General features: G+C 36.5%; 2 protein-coding genes across 5 annotated transcripts in view; one reads left to right on the top strand and one right to left on the bottom strand.

Moving 5' to 3' along the window:
* LOC149724634 (nucleoprotein TPR-like) overlaps positions 1-12,900 on the top strand; it is a 24,405-nt gene extending 11,505 nt beyond the window's left edge. Inside the window, exons 25-49 of one of the 4 annotated variants that reach the window (XM_089892887.1) lie at positions 136-240; positions 565-780; positions 1,164-1,333; positions 1,741-1,903; positions 2,150-2,212; positions 2,708-2,896; positions 3,155-3,253; positions 3,487-3,582; positions 4,076-4,174; positions 4,587-4,767; positions 5,168-5,218; positions 5,665-5,891; positions 6,126-6,281; positions 6,638-6,733; positions 6,878-6,973; positions 7,375-7,566; positions 7,750-7,852; positions 8,421-8,587; positions 8,898-8,991; positions 9,380-9,549; positions 10,185-10,359; positions 10,683-10,837; positions 11,708-11,763; positions 12,160-12,266; positions 12,755-12,900. In XM_089892887.1, the coding sequence (XP_089749013.1) occupies positions 136-240; positions 565-780; positions 1,164-1,333; positions 1,741-1,903; positions 2,150-2,212; positions 2,708-2,896; positions 3,155-3,253; positions 3,487-3,582; positions 4,076-4,174; positions 4,587-4,767; positions 5,168-5,218; positions 5,665-5,891; positions 6,126-6,281; positions 6,638-6,733; positions 6,878-6,973; positions 7,375-7,566; positions 7,750-7,852; positions 8,421-8,587; positions 8,898-8,991; positions 9,380-9,549; positions 10,185-10,359; positions 10,683-10,837; positions 11,708-11,763; positions 12,160-12,266; positions 12,755-12,813 (3,285 nt within the window). In that variant the 3' untranslated portion in view covers positions 12,814-12,900. The remainder of the gene's footprint in view (positions 1-135; positions 241-564; positions 781-1,163; positions 1,334-1,740; positions 1,904-2,149; positions 2,213-2,707; positions 2,897-3,154; positions 3,254-3,486; positions 3,583-4,075; positions 4,175-4,586; positions 4,768-5,167; positions 5,219-5,664; positions 5,892-6,125; positions 6,282-6,637; positions 6,734-6,877; positions 6,974-7,374; positions 7,567-7,749; positions 7,853-8,420; positions 8,588-8,897; positions 8,992-9,379; positions 9,550-10,184; positions 10,360-10,682; positions 10,838-11,707; positions 11,764-12,159; positions 12,267-12,754) is intronic. The other 3 variants (XM_089892888.1, XM_089892890.1, XM_089892889.1) reach the window with 3 other exon arrangements.
* On the bottom strand, positions 12,754-19,528 carry LOC149724633 (pinopsin-like). Its single transcript, XM_089892892.1, has 8 exons — positions 18,513-19,528; positions 18,077-18,239; positions 17,839-17,943; positions 15,884-16,007; positions 15,492-15,591; positions 15,174-15,320; positions 14,848-14,937; positions 12,754-14,393 (listed from the first exon to the last, which is right to left on the bottom strand). Exons 1-8 carry the CDS (start codon positions 18,705-18,707, stop codon positions 14,271-14,273), a joined length of 1,047 nt encoding a protein of 348 aa, XP_089749018.1. The 5' UTR covers positions 18,708-19,528; the 3' UTR covers positions 12,754-14,270.

The raw sequence follows: 19,528 nt of genomic DNA, 5'->3' as shown, positions 1-19,528 counted from the left end.
CGAGGATAAATAAGTTAAATACGTGGTAACTAGTAAGTGGACACGAGGTGCATAAAACAGAACACCATTGTTAAATAAGTAACATGTTATTTTACTGTTGATTTCAATTGATAATATTCCCCATATACACAACAGTTGGTCCAAGCAGAAGTGGTAAGGTGCAAACACCAGCTGCAACATGCAGATGAACAAATGAAACAACTACAAACACAACTCTCTGATCAACAACTTAAAGTTGAGGTATGTATGTTTTGTTACAAACTAATTTATTCATTTTGTTTCTAATATAATAGAAATACACCAAAGATTGTTGTTGCTCAATACATGTTTATTCCATAATTGATATTCCATGTTTGCAAGCAAATTGCATTTTTTATTTCAAACATTTTTATGCAAACAATTAATACCAAGGATAATAGTCATAACTATTGGTATATTATAAAATTAAAACTTTTTTTAAGTTATAAATATTTTGTTCACAAAAGAAACAGACTTGGCAGAATTAGTGGCAAATTTAGATGTAATTTTTAAAAATTGTTTATTTACCTTTGTTTTAAATTGCAGGAACAATCATCTAAACTATCGGAGCACGAATCGTTGAAACGCGAGATCTCCCATCTCAGGTCGGTGGAAGAGAGGAACAAGATGTTACAGGAGGAGAGGGATCAACTTGATGTTGATCTTCGATCAACCAATACCAGGTTGTCAGGTCTACAAGCCGATCTTGCCCCACTGCAAACCAAGAATCGAGAATTATCGGCTCATTGTGCCGCACTACAGGTAAGGGGGGGCTGGGGGTTTCAAACTTATATTTAACTGAAAAGTTAAATTGGACACAATTGTTAAACTTGGCCCAGCACAGAGGTGATTATTCAGCTGCTAAAGTCGTAAATAATCAATGCTTTTATTTTAATTTGTTTTTTAATAACTTATTATTTAATTTAAATTGTTGGGTAATATTAAAGAAAACTAAAAGTGTTTGAAGCTGTAAATAAATAGGATTGTGTTCTGTCTGTTAGAAAACTAGTAAATTTGCATAACAGAAATGAGGTTATCTTTTTAAAAGATATGGTTGTTACTAATATTGACAATATATCTTAAAAATACCTCCTAGAAAGTTCACTTATTTACAAAAAAAATACTTGTAATTTTTGTTCTCTTAGACTGAGAAGAAAGCTTACGCTGACGACGTCACACGATGGAAGGAGAGAGTCCAGCAGATGACGCAATCACCACGACGACAAGATCCTGAGGAATATCGGAGGTTGATCAACGAGAAAACAACGCTGGCCAAAAATCTTGAGACAATGAACACGGAACTAACGGAGCTTAAGTATGTGTTGGTGGTGGGATGGGGTGGGGTAATGGTCTAACTTGGGTGTTGGGGTAATATCCTAACTCTGGTATAAATCCCAGGTCCTTGACAAAGCTTCGCACATAGAATAGAAAATCTTGATAGAATTAATACAGAAGTTAATTATGTTTATCTATGATTGATTGTTTATTTTATCTTTAGGTTAAATTAGTGGCTGTTAAACAACAGTTGTTAAACCAGGGATGGCCTGTCGTAAATACCGTGTGTAGGGGTTTTATAAGGACACAAAACTCACATTTGTAGCAGAGTCAAGCCTTGAACCTGGCGTCCTTTAGTTATGATAAAATCCCTGTTAAGTGCTTGGCAATTAGAATGGTTGACTTATATTATATAACAATGCATTTAATATTCTACATTTTTCACAGATCCGAGTGTTCTGCATTGAAAGGTCAAATACGCAACTTACAAACCAACCTTCAAACGACTAAATCGAACTCGACAACCTTGGAGGGACAAGTTGCTTCGAAGGAGGACGAGATTAAGAATCTCAAAGAATCCGCTGAAAAACAACTGCAAACCATGAGCAAGGTATGATGTATTAACAATAATTTCTGATGTCGTTTAACTGTGGGGTAAGATGGGATACCGTTAGCACCTAAATCACATATTTTCTAACGTTGTTTTTAACATTTAACAAATATCAATTATATAATTCTGAAAATTAACTTTGTTAACTATCAAATGGAACGAAAATGAAAATGAAAACACGTACCATCTTACCCCACCGTACCATCTGTTAAATACCATTTACCCATATCATGATATGTTCCACAGATACGAAAAGTTGGAAGGAAATTTAAACTTCAATACGAGGAATTGCTCGCCAAGCAGCAGAAGGTTAGTTTACTTAGTTGTAAGGAAACTTTCACCCCTCAACCCAACACCCAGGGTGCTTCACTTTACCAGATGTTGATGTCATCATTACAAGATAAAAGATAATACATATTTATATCATGTTAACATGTTGTTGGTCTATTTCGAACCCCTGGGAGGTTCGGCACATCCCTGGGAGACCTCTCCAGGTATTTAGATAAACGATGACGTCACCTTTAGTATCTATCATGTGTTTGTATTGTTGTTCTTCCTTGGTTCTAGGTGTATGATCACGTTTTGTGTATTTGGTGACGTTTAAATTCCTATATAGCCAGTAACCTTATGTTTATATTATATAGTAGGGTGGGATTTATAAATCCAAATCCTTACAACTCCCATAGACCGTTGTTAAATTGTTCAAAACATGATCAGGATATTTAGATATTATGTACTGAAGGTGTCCCATCTTTTCCCACCCTACTATATACCATACGTTGTTATTGTTGATAATTGTTCCAGATGGATGCGGAGGCAAAAGCTGCTGGTGATGCGGTTGCCGTGGCAGCGGAAGATTCGGATGCTGTGAAGAGAGCAGAGGAGAGATGCTCCAAAGCTGAGGAAGATAAGATGAAAATAGAGGAAGAGGTTGGGAGGTTGAGGGAGGAGAACCAACTATTGAAGTCAAAGCAAGAAGAAGTTGAGAAAAACGTGGGTGTTTGGGTTGGGGTTTATGGGAATGTAAAAGTAAATTATATTCTTATGCAACATGTTTACATGAAGTATTTCTTGTTTGTTGTGTGTTTATTGTGGTTTGCTATTTATTAGTTCCTAAATGATGCAGAGATGATTTGATGTAAATTTGTGTTAATTTATCTATGTTTATTAAACAATGAAAATACCTGATTTTTAATGGCTATCTAGTTTAGTAGACTTAACTTTTTTTATTCAAGTTTATTATTTTTCAAGGTTTTGAAAACTGATGATGAATCGAAAGGTTTGTCGACGGAAAACGAAGGATTGAAGAACGAAGTGGAAAGTTTGAAGGTGGCCTTGGATGAGAAAAAGGTTGGTGGTTATTGGTGTTTGTATGTTTGTAAATATGGTGTTTTATTAAACAGGATTCCACTAATCCATATTTTGGGTTTAAATGCAAATTTTCTACCAAAAAAGTCTATGTTTAACCAGCAATAAATAATCAAAACTATTAATAATATTCTTAAACCTACATCTTATTAACTAAGGTATTTCAAAAGTTGCCGAAAATGTGAAATAAACTTTTCATATTTTGTACTTTATAGAAGCAAGTGGATGAAATATTAGAAAAGGAGAAACGCTTCAGCACTTTGTTAAGTTTGGCCAAGTCACAAATAGAAAAGTTGAGAAAGGATAATCAGGTACGTATCAATGTGATTGAAAGCTTTCTCTTATACATGGAGGATGTCCCTATGGACCTGAGACTCAGATTTTGTCCATTACCCCAACACCTAGGAATTTAGGTTAGAGTTGGCCCATTACCCCAAACTACTTTTCAATCAGTTGTGAAAGAAAGTCCCGTTTTCTGTTTAGACCCCTGTCTTGTCTGTACTTAGGTGTTACTTATTGTGCAGTTGAATGTTCGCTACTTATTATTGGAAAGACATTGATTATTATGCTGCAATAAAACAATTTAATTATACACGAATATCACAAATATAGTGAGCGTGGCATGATTGGAAATTATGGTGCTTACAGTTTAATGCCGATGTTAATTATGTGATAGTTCGGCGTGGAACTATTCTGAACATCGATATTCATTTTTACTGTCATTTTATTTGAATTGTCATAATTTAATAGATAAGTTTCAATCTAGTTTGGATTAAAAATTCTTAAAAGTTGATATTTCATTAGGAATCAAACAAAGAAAGGGAGCGACTGAATAATGAGCTAAAGAAAATGGAAGCCGATCGAAAAACGGAGTCGGATCAACGAACTGAACTTCAAAATAAGGTGAAAATATTTAAATATAAAAGATGCGGTTTAAATAATAGGTGAAATATTTCCTACAACCCAAGTTTCCATGATATGCCTTGGTTTTTTTTCGTAGTTTTTTATACTCGTGTATTTTTACCCTCGGCGCAACGTACAATGTGCTCCCCCTATGTTTTGCAGTGGTTCCCTTGCATATATACAATATACATATATATTTATATTTTTACTGAGCGGCCACATCATATGGTGTGGTTAGGAATACAGTTCACCTTTACCACATTATATTCAAATAATGGAGTCGTGAGGTTATAGTTTTATAATTCTTTAATATTCTTTGTTTACTACCAAATGGCACAAGGAAATAGAATGAAAATGTGTCCCATCTCCCCCCACCCTACTATATATATAATCCCTATATAAACCATCACAGATAGAGGAATTACAGCGGCAACTACTAGAGGGTAGACATCCAACACAAGTACCTGAGATTCGAAAAACAAGGTCGACCACGCAGCGGCAACGTGTCAACCAAGTCACCCCGATGCGCGTTACACGGACCGCGCGTGTGATGCCCGAGCCACAACAAGAGGCACAGGATGTGGAAAGACCAGGTTTATAAATTGTGGCGAGTTTTTTAAACTGATCTTTACTTCTAACACTTTTTTTCTTTTCAAGTTTTCTTATTTTGTTTCATTTTAGTTTTTTCTAAATATTTCACTTTAATGTTTTCCAAATTTTACTTAAAAATGAAGATTTTTAAGCAATTTCGCTAGAGGTCGACAGTTATATGCGATGGTATAATGAATGGTACATACACTCAACAGTCTACATTATGATACGACATAACATCTTTAACGTCTTTATAAATTTAGTTACAATCTAGAAATAAATAACACAAACAACAAAATATCAACTCAACCATAATAAAACTAATTCTTAATTTTGTTAAAACATTTTTAAACCGATAAGTGATATTTAAAGTTGTCCTAACGATAAATGTTGATATTCCAGTTGTGGTATCCAGTGTTCCACAAGCCGCATCATCTTCAACGCAAGCTGTTGGTGAGTTGTGTGGCCACCTTTTCACAACAAGTGTGGCCACCTATAGTGGTATATATAACGCTACCTTTTTTAACAAGTGTGGCCACTGTGGGTGTGCGGCCACCTTTTTTAGGGGCCACTGTGGGTATGTGGCCACCTTTTTTACACCTCTTTATAACAAGTGTGGTCACTTGTACCTATACTGGCCACCTTTTTTAACAAGTGTGGCCACTTTTATGCCAAGTATGTTGTGTGGCCACCTTTTATGCCAAGTGGCCACCTTTTATGCCAAGTGGCCACCTTTTATGCCAAGTGGCCACCTTTTCACAACCAGTGTGGTCACCTCTTTGTAACCGATGGGGCCACTTGTATAACAAGTGTGGCCACCTTTTTTAACAATAGGCCACCAGTATGTATCTTGTGCAAATAAATTATAACAGTTCAAATGACCAACTTTTCCTCCCCAGTCTCCCAACCATCTGTTGTATCGGTGCCAGTTGCTCCAGCAATCAGTCACGCCACTGCGTTCGTGCACCCCATGAGCCCTGCGAGGCAACAGCATGTTGTTAGTTCCGGCAGTTCAACACTACCCACCCAACCACAGGAACAAAGGGATCCAGGGAACGAAGGGAATGAGAATGATCAAGCCATCGTCTCTTCATCTGATGACCAAACCAACCAATCTAATGACCAGGTTAATTGTGAATTCTGACAATGCCGCTTAGACTGAATATATATATGTTTTATTATACAAATACGAGTCTGCATATTATTTGTAATGATGTTGATATTTTGCGTGAACCGCTGTGTTTTTGAGAGTCGATCATTTTGTTAAATGACATTCAGTTTCCCCTCGATGGTGTGATCGGCGCATAGGTCGAATAAAGAGATATTGAACGTTACATATTAATGAACCCGATATCGACAGAACCAGCCACACGTTGCTTCATCCAGTGTCGTGGTAAGTTCCGCTTCACAATCCGACGCTCCATCGTCCACGGGCCCCCATAATGTAGCAACCACAGGGGCCACAAGTAGCACCGGTGTCTCGCTCAACAACCCAACAGCAAGGCCTTTCCACAATGTGAGTGCCGCATATTGTAAAATACTTTCCACATCACATGTTATTGGACACCATTTCTTGCATACTATATTTTTTTCCATGTTTTTTTTTCTAGTTTGAAGAATATATATATATATATATGTACCTTCATTTTTCATGTTTTTTTTATTTTTTACACAAGTGTTATAATTAGTTCCATGTTTTTTTTCTTCCAGAGAGGAAAAAGATTTTGTTGCCAAAGGTTAATGGCTGTAGGAATTCGGGGGAATTTTAAAAACATGTTTAGTATTTTTTTAGATAAATTCTTTATATATATATATTAATATATACACAACATTTTTTGTAATTTGTTTAAATTTATCTTATTTTTCCTCCAGCAAGGACAGAAGAGAAGTCATGATCACGTTGAAGATGTTGCTCCTTCTTTAACATCCAGAACATCAACTCTTCCAGGCAGCAGCAGGGAGGCACAGGTGGAAACTATTCCCTGAATTTTTATCAGGATTTTCACACTCAACTTTTTATTTTTGAATTTATAATTTTTGTTTTAATTTCTATTTTTTATTGGATTTTTTTGTTGTAATTTTTTTTTAAATACCTCGATTACTCATCACCAGGTGGCAGTAGCACCGTTGCCGAAACGACAACGGGGAAGTCCCGACCAATCGAGCGAGAGCGTTTCCACGGTGACGGTCGAACAACACGATTCTGAGGTTCGTGGTTTAGTTGGTTAAGTTATTGTTATAATTATACTTAATTTTTAATTTATTTTTTCTTAGAACTTTTTGTTATGTTAGTGACTTTTAATTTGCTTCGAAAATTTTTGTAAACATGGATTTTTTATTTCTGTTTATTATTTAAATTAAAATGAGAGAGAATATTTAGTTAGTGGAGTAGGTTTATATAACATTTTGTTAACATGGGTTTAGCCAAAGTAATTTTGTTCAGGCTTACAGTGAATGGTCTAAAACTCTGAATCTACTTAGATTTAATGTTCATGCACGACTGACATGAATCAAATCCAACCAATTGTTGTATTAAAGAAATATATTTCGCGGAAATAGCATCGTCAGTCTCTTATTCAAACATACGATCATATGAAATATTGAATCAGATGTCAGTTTCGAGTGAGAATAGAAACTTACCTGGAGGGAAAGTGAAGTTGATACGGAACAGAACTCCAAAGATCGAGACAAGAAACTCATTTTTCCGACAATTTTCGCTCGTTGAGAATAAAGGAGACAGGACAGAGCTTGAAAATGAAACAAATTCAGTTATTACGATCAGTGATTCAGAATATGCAGGGGTACGGTGGTAGTTGTGTGTTTGGATGAATGTGTGCACTTGGTGGGGCAACGACAGTCATTATAACACGGGTGTTCTGTTTTATACACCTCGTGCCCGCTTACGAGTTACCACGTATGTAAATTTGAATTTTTTAATAAAATTGTTTATTTTTATAACATTATAATGTTCTTTATGACATCAGAGCTTGATCAGTGATGCACGACAACCCGACCAATCACAACAGAACGATGTTTCGGAAAATTTGGATGTTGAAAATAATGTTCAAGATGAAAATGAACTGGATGGTGATATTTGTGGAGCTAACTAAGTTGTTGTGTAAACTATATTGGTATTTGTGTAAATCATCTTTACAATCTATAACTGCAATTTTTGAGCCGAGTATTAAAAATTCGAAGATTGCCGTGCGTCAATAATGAGCATAAACTGCATGAATGGACCTGTGTTTGTTCACCTAAACAAAGACAGTACACACATTGATCGTGAGAATAAAGTGTTGAATACACATGTCTGCATGGTTTATATAAACACACCGATGTTAAACGCTACATCTGTGGTGTATTGAGTGGAACCTGTTGCTCATTTTGTTTACGATACAAGTTGTACACCACCATCACCAAATTACGATTCAAATTTGTTTTACCCCCCCACTGATATAGATAGTTGGATTTATCAACAGCTGCCCACACCACAAGCGAATGTTTGGAATAAACGACCAACAAGGTCGGACAGAAAAAACTGAAAATGGCAAAACCATTGAGGCATAACATAAATGCATATGTTTGGGGAGGGGCACCACACATATAAATTTGATACAATAAGAAAACACTTGTAACTTAACCCCCTCTAATATAGATTACCCCCAAGATGACGACGACGACACGGAGTCTTCCCTCCAAGTAGCGAGCTCATCCACCCGTCAACAAGAAGTCGCGACGTCCTCCCTTGATCCTGGTGATGCGGAGGAAATGATCGTTATTTCCAGCGAGGAGGAAAACTCGGAAACCGACTTCGAAGATCAGGTTTTTGACTTAATACTTTTTTTACTTTTTTTTTCTTTCATAAAAGTTATCATTTTTCGCAAGAATTTTAACGAAATTTTATCTAAAATTTTCATAAAAAAATGTGAAAGAATTTTTAAAATTATGTTTCAGCATATTTGTGGAATATTGTTCTGATATATGATTACTCTGTTCCTGACAAATGTACTTTCGAACTTACATTTTTCATAATTTAATTATTTTTACTCTTTTCTTATTTTTTTAAACTTTATTTTCACAAAAATTTTTAAAAAACTTTAATTTTTCATGATTTTCTCTCAAAAATTATCAGCCGGATGAAGAGATGGTGAATGAAGAAGTTGATGTTGAGGCAGAGGATCAACCGGATGAGGAAGATGGGGATGAAAGTAAAGATGTTTTTGATGGTTGATCAGATATTTTGAAACTTTAGTTTAATCACCAACTAGTTTTGTGGGTTTTAGCCTGACAGATCTGAAACTAGAACCTAACAATAATAATAGGACAAATACCACATGTAATAACACTTGAATATTTACAACTATTCTTTGGGGTCTAAGCCTTACAGATTAAACTTTCCAAAGCTAATGTTCATCAAGGGTCTGGTGCTACGAAAAAGTAACAAACAGAAATGAAGTTCAACAAATTGTAGAATAAAAATTGATATTAAAAGTTTGTGTTTATTACGAATCCTTATCATAAAGTAACAACTAATTCCACTGCTAATATTTCAGTGACATACAAAATACACTGAAGTATTGAAGATATTTAACTTTATACTAATCCCCCATGCAGGCGATACAATTCCAGCGATCACAGTATCCAACATATCCAGCGTCGAGCAACCGACTTTCCCGTCATCGAGTCTACCGTTCCTCGTTATTCAACCGGAGCCATCAGTTAGACCTCGGATACCAAGCCGACCTGGACCTGCACCATTGACACCTGGAATTGTGATGCCTTCTGTTAGTTTACTCAATATCGTTGTAACATATATTCTATATGGGTGAGGTCTTTGAGGGTCTGCGATTAAAGCCCGTTTTTACCCATTACCTGAACACCCAGGGGAATAAGTCAGAGTTGGGTTTTAGTGTTGTTTATGTAAATTTAGGATGATAACATATTCTTTATTCACCAAATATTAAATACTCCATGTTAGATAACTGAAGGTTAGCCGTTTAGCGTCATATAAAACATTTTCATTGTATCTTTGATATAAATAATCCAACAATGGATTCTTCTGCATCCTTGCATAGTAAAGGATTGCACTTTACACAAAGTTTCTGCTGTACATCAGCACTCTTCAACCGGCCCGCACGGTGCACAAGTGCAAAGGGTATGCAAGGTTGCATCACAAACTTCAACAATTTTCAGCATTAATATTCAGTTTTGAATTTTTTTAACAAATTTAGCCACTTTCCTACAGTTTTTTTTACATGCATTTTATATCTTGCATCCCTTGGATTGCGAAACGTCATTAGTTTTACGTTAAAGCAATCAGGGGTGCATGAGTTCGACGCAACAACTTTAGGTGTTCACCAACCCAGGAAAGGTTGAAGAGCACTGTTGTAGATTACTATTAAACACCTTATACCTCCAGATCACAGAGGATGGAGACGGTATTGTCCCGTGTACCCCCACCTTAATAACCCATCGTCACGACGAAGGTTACCATGCGATTAGCTCTCCCCGTGTACCCCATGCAGGGGGGCAACCCATACGGTTCCGATTTGAAGATCTTTCATCTGGTAATCTTTTCGAACCTGTCCCTGGAGGTACGAGAGATATCTCATGTTTTTTAAAACAATTTGTTGTTTTTTTGGTATTTTTTGCAATTTGAATTTTTTAGTTTTTTACAAAACTTTAATTTCAGCCATGAATTTGATATTGTCTGTTTTTAGCAGTTTTTACCAAATGTTGTTGTATTTTACTTTGTTGATTATTCTTTGTGGGAACTTCTGTTTTTTTACAGAATCTGTTATATTTTTTATTATATATATATATATATTGGTTAGTAGAAGAAGAACTTTTTTTTGCTTATATATATATATAATATATACCAATAAAAAGACAATAATCAACTCGCCCGCTCCACCAGGTGTAGGAACAGTGGACAACACGCTGATGGATCTCGCTGGTGCTGGTGAAGACAACCGCAGCGTACCAACAACACCCGTCCCTCAATCCACTGTAATCGCACAATCATCTATTAGTAATGTAGATACAAGTGATTTGTTGCCTTCCACTTCAGGGGTATGTAGTGTATGCACGTTCTATTTGGGTGAGGTCCTACAGTGAGGCACGCCATGGGACCTGGGATTTAAGCCCGAGTTGGCCCATTACCCCAACATTGTATATGCACATTCTATTCTATATGGGTGAGATCCTACAGTGAGGCACGCCATGGGACCTGGGATTTAGACCAGATTTGGCCCATTACCCAAACACTGTATATGCACATTCTATTCTATATGGGTGAGTTCCTACAGTGAGGCACGCCATGGGACCTGGGATTTAGACCAGATTTGGCCCATTTCCCCAACATTGTATATGCACATTCTATTCTATATGGGTGAGATCCTACAGTGAGGCACGCCATGGGACCTGGGATTTAGACCAGAGTTGGTCCATTACCCCAACATTGTATATGCACATTCTATCTTATATGGCTGAGGTCCTACAGTAATTTAGACCAGAGTTTCCCCATTACCCCAACACCAAAGCCCTTTAATGTATGTCCTCTATGGACCAGTGTCATCAGCATATATTGATATATTCAACCTCGTTTTGGTCTGAGAGGATTTAGATTATGAGTCCTAACATATCTAATGTAATTAACCAAAGCTTGGTGAGTTCTGTACCTTATGGTTAAACCCCCACACCAACTGACCACTGATATTGTTTTGTGTTCAGCTGTCGCACAATATTACACAGTTGTTTAAGACACCTGCTTACCATTTTAAATCAAACTTTTTGTTAACATTTAAAAACCCTTTTTTAAAGTTTGGTTTTTCAATTAAAACACGTTTCGTAATGTTTCGTGCTACAGTTTCTTCCCCCCTAGTACAACATGTATTTCCTTCGTACACACATAACACTAGTATGTACCCGCATATATCGCAGAACGCAGCAGTCAGCAGTAGCATACAAGAAGAAGAACTAGATGTAGAAAACGACGAGTAAGTTGTTGATGTTATTTATGTACTTGGCTGTTATAATATTATGCGGACGAATGTAACTTGTTTATCCCCGAAGATTTCTTCCACGAAACACCATCTTTATAACTCCATCGCGAAACTAGCGACAACATTAGAGAAATAATAATAACTGTACACAAATGTAGCCAAAAGGTATCACTCACAAAGTTACATACGTGGTAACTCGTAAGCGGACACGAGGTGTATGAAACAGAACACCCGTGTTATAACGCCTGTCGTTGCCCGCCATGCGAGGATAAATAAGTTACATATCTCACAATGCGTCATCAATATATTACTTTGCAGATCCTGTACCACAATATGCATTTGAGTCACCACACAGTTGGCTCGTAGTTTAAACATACATTCTATTAATAGATTAGAAGCAAGTAACGCACCCAGCGTTGATAGGGCGAATGAATTACGAGAAGCATCAACCATCCCAACCAACACTATACGTGGACGTCGACGATTCCGTGTTATTGGTATGTGATAACATTTTGCCGGCTGTCAATCAAAGTTGATAAAACGAAAATATATTGGGGATATTTAAGTGGGGGTTCATTATGACGACTGTTATGTGGTTCCTAATGGAAGTGTATGGATTTATATTTTATTATGGAGGAAAATGAGGAATGTTCTGTTGTATTATGATGTAGTAGATTAGGCTTTGATGGTTTGTACTTTCATTCTTCTTTATCATCCCCGTTGGTAGTAAACGAAGAATTTAGCACCGAAACCCCCCTATGTCCTGATTTGTGTTTTAAACAAACAACAACAATCTTTTAAAGTCGTGAGGATACGGTTAAATAATTCTGTTTTTTGTTTTCCACTTAATGGACGAGAAAAGAAATGAATACATACGTGGTAACTTGTAAGCGGGCATGGGGTGTATGAAACCGAACACCCGTGTTATAACGACTGTTGTTATCCGCCATGCGAGGATAAACAAGTTACCACCATCCACCCACAGGCGCTCCACGTACACGAGGTCGAGGAGCAAACTCGCCTTCGACGTCAAACCAACCTTGAAAATCAACCAACCAACCAACTGCTGCTTCTAATGTAAATATTCCGCCTTGCTTGTTCTGCCATGTAAATAAACGACCACTTGCATTAGTCGTGTTTTGATCGCGTTATTTGAACCATGGCCAGGACATTTTTGAATGCGCAAAGTGATTTTGGGTAAGATGGGACACCTTTAACACATAAAATCTAAATATCCTGATCGTGTTTTAAACAATTAACATCGGTCCATGGGAGTCGGGAGGACACGGTTTTGTAATTCTTTTAATGTTCTTTGTTTACGTCCGGGGCCGTTTATCGTAGGCTTATTTATCCTTAGGCAAGACATTTAACGGCAATTGCTCCAACCCAGTGGTCACTATTGGGTTGTTCAAATTATCAGCAATACATACAAAATAAAAGTCTTCAAAAAATAACCACCCACAAAGTTACATACCTGGTAACTCGTAAGCGAGCACGAGGTGTATGAAACATAACACCCGTGTGATAACGACTGACGTTTTCCAGCCACGAAAGGATAAAGCAAGTTACATTCATTCAATACTAACATTCCCCCTCACCCTACATTTCCTAACGGTGACCATCTTACCCCAACTCAGCTATAAACAATCAATATAACAAACACAATGAATAATAAGTGTCTACACCTCTCGTGCGACCAAGGCATTGTGTTTGCATTAACTACAGGATATTGATCGATTCACCTACATTGGTTTCGTTGTCGAATGTTTTGCCAAAACCAATAGCATATATAAGAAGTGTCGTGTATTTGTGTCTCAGCTGCTGTGTGAATAAGCGCGTGTTGATTCTTATTTATAGTGCAGTAATAAATATATTGTTAATTATAGCTTTAGAAAAAGATTTGAAAATACGAGTAATAAACACAACAACATATATTATAGTAGGGCGGGGACGATGGGACACCTTTTCATTTCATTTTCTCGTCTCACTTGCTACTAAACAAAGAACATTAAAAGAATTACAAAACCGTGTCCTCACGACTCCCATAGACCGTTGTTAATTGTTTAAAACACGATCAGGATGTTTGGATGTTATTTGATAAAGGTGTCCCACTTTCCCCACACTGCTATACAGTGGTCGTCTTGGTTATTATTTAAAACACGTCATGTACATATTCGCTCCGATGTATTGCAGGAAATCAATTCATAAAGCTGTGAACTACTTAATATGACACCAACATTGTCTGGGGTTGTACCGATAAGCCGTGAGACACTCATGCTTGTGTTTGCCTTTCTTGTGGTGGTGGTGGTTTCATTCTGTACTTTATTGGTTTAAATAGTCCCCATTAAACGCGGTTTGTGGATGATCAATTTCTCATGTTTGTTCATGGTAGCTATTTACAAGCTGCGGATTCTCATTAAATAACTTCGCACATGAAGTAAGAAAGACCCAATGATGGAAGGCTAAGCGGTGTATGCGTGCCCGTGCAAAGCTGGAGGTGTTTAAACTTCGTTCGACACAATGGGTTGACCGGCTTCCGTCGAGCGTTGTCTTTGTTGTGTTGACATTTCCTCTGCCCAAGGATTTCTTCCACGAAACACCATCTTTATAACCCCATCGCGAAACTAGCGACAACATTAGCGAAATAATAATAACTGTACACAAATGTAGCCAAAAGGTATCACTCACAAAGTTCCATAAATGGTAACTCGTAAGCGGACACGAGGTGTATGAAACAGAACACCCATGTTATAACGACTGTCGTTGCCCGCCATGCGAGGATAAATAAGTTACATACGTGGTAACTTGTAAGCAGGCACGAGGTGTATGAAACAGAACACCCGTATTATAACAACTGTCGTTACCCAGCCCTGCGAGGATAAATAAGTTACATTCAAAACTTCAATAACAGAAAGAAACATTTGAATTGTTGTTTTTGCGAAACGCGTATTAACGTAATGTCGGCCATTATTTTTACTGCATGGTAATTCTCAACGTCATGTAGTTTTATTTGGCAACTATGTACGTCAGTAGAGGCTTGTTAGTTTAATAGCGTTGTATAGAAAGTAACAATGATACCTGTTTGTTGAGCCCAATGTATATTAGAGGATTATAAATGTTTGCTGTCTTCGCAAAAAATACTGGCACGGCACCAAGGCCGTAGTCGAGCTGCAAGAAACGTTAGTAAGTTTGTACATAGCGCGTATACGTTATTTATTAATAATTTTAAAATGGTCGGGGAGATGAATTAGTGTTCTAACGTTAATAATTACTTTCCATGCGAAGAAATTCACCCATTTTCGAATCCGATTTATTTTATCATGTATATAATATTTAAATAGAAAGTTCGTTATACCAAATAAGGCGAGAAAATGAAATGAAAAGGTGTCCCATCTTCCCCCTACCTGCTTGTCTGGATTAATCGCGTTGTAGAGCGATAAAACCCCATATGGAGTCCAACATATAAGAAATGCAGATATCATGACAAGAACCATCTTTGTAACCTTATTATCCGCTTGCCGGTTGCTGCTTGCGCTGCTCTGCCTTGTGGCCTGGGTTTTGTAAAAGTTGTTTTAAAGTAAGAGCAATACCTAGTTGAGTCGTGATTCTATTTGTTGGCAAGTAGGCCAGTCTCTCGTAAATATATGTATAGCAGGTCAAAGTAAGATGGTCTCTGTTTTGTTTAATTTGTTCAGTTTGGTGTAAGAGACATAGAGACTTACTTGTTTGAGAAATAAAACGATCTTTCCGTAACAAATGATAATCACCAATAATGGAATGAAGAAACAGAACACGAAGTAAACGAAAATGAAGATACGTTCACTGGAATAGAAGAAGGAGATATGTCATCATTGAAACGGTTGTATAGTGGGTGGGGTAAGATGGGACATCTTTTCAGTCTATTTTTTTCATCCCATAGTAGTAAACAAAGAACATTTAAGGAGTTTTACACCGTATCCTCAAGACTCCCATAAATCGTTGTTAATTGTTTAAAACACGATCACGACATTTGGATATTATGTGCTAAAGGTGTCTTATCTTCCCCCATCCTTATATTGTTAAAAGAAAAAAAACAATTTGTTGGTTTCAGTTGTTGTTAGTAAAATGTAATAACCTTTTATTTTTGCTGAACCAGTTTGGCGCACAGCTTGTCCCAAGTCCTTCAGGCACATAACCATCCAACCATATTAACCCCGGTGTGCTCCACATTACTGACCACGTCCAAGTGAAACCGATCCCTTTCAAATATATTTTGGTTAAAAATAGGATGGGGTTAGGATTCTGGAATCTGTTTTTATTCTATTTATCGTCACATATGTTGTGAACAAAGAATATTTACAGAATTAAATACTCATAGTCCCGCGACTCTAAAGGAGCGTTGGTAGTTGCTTAAAACACGATTAGGAAATATGGGTTTTAGGTGCTAACGGTATCCCATCTTACCCCACAGTACTAACGCTTATAATGTGCCAATAAAACAGAAGTTTAATTTCAATGGTTGAAACGCCTGGTTGTGACGTGCGTGCATTAAAACAATATTTGTTTGCGAAGTTTTAACTTTTATTTAAACTGGTAAATGACATTTGCTGTACACGCATTCTGCCGTATAAACATTATACTCTCTGCATTATATGTTAATATCATATTGGACGAGAAAAGAGAATGAAAACACCTGAATCTTTATTTATATTAGTTGCTGCACATCAGCTTTAACTTCACCTATTTATCATGTTGTTGTTTTACATACAACGGTGGCACCTCTGGTTTACACACGTGGTGCAACGAATGTGTTAAATATGTAAAGCGCGTTTTTACCATTTTAAAACGCGGTTTAAATCTAACTGGAGCTCCAGTTGAAATAAGAGGCTGTAGATCCTGTTTTAGGCGAAATATATCTTACAGAATACAATTTGTTGGACTCAATTCTGTCGGCTGCTTATTTTGCAGCACTTGGCGTTTATAGTTTGTGTAAAATTAATTGAAAGATCACATTCGACCATGAAGATATCTTTAACTGCCATGTTTACCCGCTAACCTATTTTCGCGTTTACACCTGTTTATCATCGATTTATCGACAACAATATACGCTTAGACATCTGGAAATTACCGGGCGTTGGTAAAAAAAGCTGCAATTGACATCATCAAAATGTTACACATTTTATGTCAATATTTTAAAGGCTAACGGTCATTTTGTGTATTTAGTAGGGCGGGGGAAAATGGAACACATTTTTATTCTATTTTTTCTTTCCATTTGGAAGTAAACAAAAAACATTCGAAGAATTAATAAACCGTATCCTCACGACTTCTATAGAACGTTGGTAATATTTAAAACAAGAACACGATATTTAAATATTATGTGATAAACGTGTTCCATCTTACCCCACTCTACTATGTATACACACACACCTATATATATGTGTTCATAGATGCCTTCTTTAAAGCTACAGCATATTAATACAAAATTGATTTTGTAATCACTTGTGATCGCTATTGTGACTATTTAATCAATTAAATGGAAATATTGAATCGATTTATGGTTAAAGTCCAATGAAGAGGTGGAATGAACATTTGATTCATATTTTATTTATGATACGGGAGCTTACTTTCATTCGTTAATACGAAATACGTGTAAATATGGGAAGGACTCGTGTTTCATGTATAGAACGTTACAGTGGGCACATGAAGCATGACATTGCGTGTTTTGTCACCAGTTTATTAATGGTCGATACGCGCATCATATTCAAATTAATTTAATGTAAAAGTAAATCACCTATTTCCCGCATATAGTTTGTTCAATAACCCAGACAGTTACGTAGTATTTGTATCTAATGCGAACAAATAACATTTAGTTCTGTGGGGTAAGATGGGATACCGTTGGCATCTAATATTCCATATTTCCCGTTCGTATTTTTAACAATTAACAATGGTATTATAGAGTCGTGATGATACGGTTATAAATTTCTGTGAATATTTTTTGTTTATTACCAAATGTGGCGATTAAATAGAATGAAAACATGTCCCATCTTTCCCACCCCAGAATTTAGTATACAGTATCGTTGTTTCACTTACCCAGCGCAGCGTGAGTGTTCGTTAGGGTGAAGGGCCCATATGGCTTGCATACAACAAAGTAACGTTCAAACGCCATGACAGATATTGACATAAGCCCGCAAACACCTTTGTAATATCAAAACTTCTTATAAAGATATTTAACTGGTGGCAGGATATTAATTTAAATAATTTGATTTGACGGATTTTTAATTTAATTTTACAAAAACTAGCTGTAACCTATTTAATGCTAGTAATTCACCTGCTACTGAGACGATATATCCTTCAAGGATACAAACCGTTTTCCCGAAGTAAAAATAACCAGCGCTGTTGGAAATCATGCCGATGAAACCGCCGACCAAACCGCTTAAAAAGTCGGCGATTGATAAGTTGATTATGATGTAGTTTAAAGGTTGACGAAGTTTCTGCTCGAAAATAAACGTTTCGTTACTATATATGTTTAAGTTTGTTTTGAAGTCAAAACAAATTACGTTTGTAATGTTGGTGGGGTAAGATGGGACATGCTTCCATTCACTTTTATCGTCCCATTTGTTGTGAAATATTTTACAGAATATGTAACTACAGCCTTACGGTTCTAAAAAACGTTGTTAATTGTTTAAAACACGATCAGGAAATATGGGAATTAGTTGCTAATAGTATCCCATCTTACACCACCCTACTATATACAGAATATATACCTTGTTTTTCATCGTAGCAATTATCACGAACCCGTTGAGTGAAACTGCCAGCAGAAATATAAACGTCATATAGACAGCAAGTATCGTGTAGATGTGACGTTCAGCAATCAAAATGTGCTTGGGAACCCAACCCATTTCGTTTCGTATGTAAGGGTTCTTTTCATAACATTCAGTAGTTGTTTCAGCAGTGGTCATGTTATATAGCTGTCTTATAGGAATCAAATCAGTAATATCAGCTACAAAACTTGGATCCTCGTTCGGATTATCCCGACTTATATACAAGAACAACTTTGGAAATAATTGATTTTCTTACTGCCAATAAACCAACCCGCATTATCAACGCTGAAGTACAGGTTTCGAATCAGCCTGTCCGTTCTCTCAAGCTTACTCATCAATAGAAAACATTGCCAAAAATGCTTTTAGTTTTTTTTTGATAAACGAGAACCTGTTTTTACCTCATTTCTCTCAATTTAAAATCTCGTTTCAAAAGCAAAAATTATTTATTTCCTTTGCGTGCGGTGTATTTATAAATCAAACTTATTGATCACATTTTCAATATTTCTCTCTGTAAAGTCATCCTATACAATGTCAGTTAAATCGTATGGTTGTAATTTTTCTTTTGAAATCCGTTGATTCACCACCAACCGTATTCCCGGTACCATTCATTATTCGACTGTATATTGTACATATAAGGCGGATCCGGCTACAATATCTATTTCATCAGTTAAACCCCCAGTGTATATCCTAGACTACTTTGATATAAGAGCCGATAAACTATTTTCAAAACCAAACTTAAACCGAAACTAATTTAAGTGATAACTTCATCACTTATATTCGACTTTACTTGCTCTGATAAATCGCCACATCTGGAACGTTCCCTTCAATAATTTATGAAGCAGCTAATGACAAAATGTGTGGCCAATGCTTCCACCTATGACCTTATATAACTTTGTTAATATCTTGGGGAATCTGGAATAAAATGAACTGACAAGTTCACAACCCATAACAAATTTATC

This window comes from Ciona robusta, chromosome 14, assembly GCF_009617815.1.
Source record: "Ciona robusta chromosome 14, ASM961781v2".
NCBI classification, from domain to species: domain Eukaryota; kingdom Metazoa; phylum Chordata; class Ascidiacea; order Phlebobranchia; family Cionidae; genus Ciona; species Ciona robusta.
The sequence above is the reverse complement of the archived record's forward strand: the minus strand, read 5'-3'. Positions and strand labels throughout refer to the sequence as shown.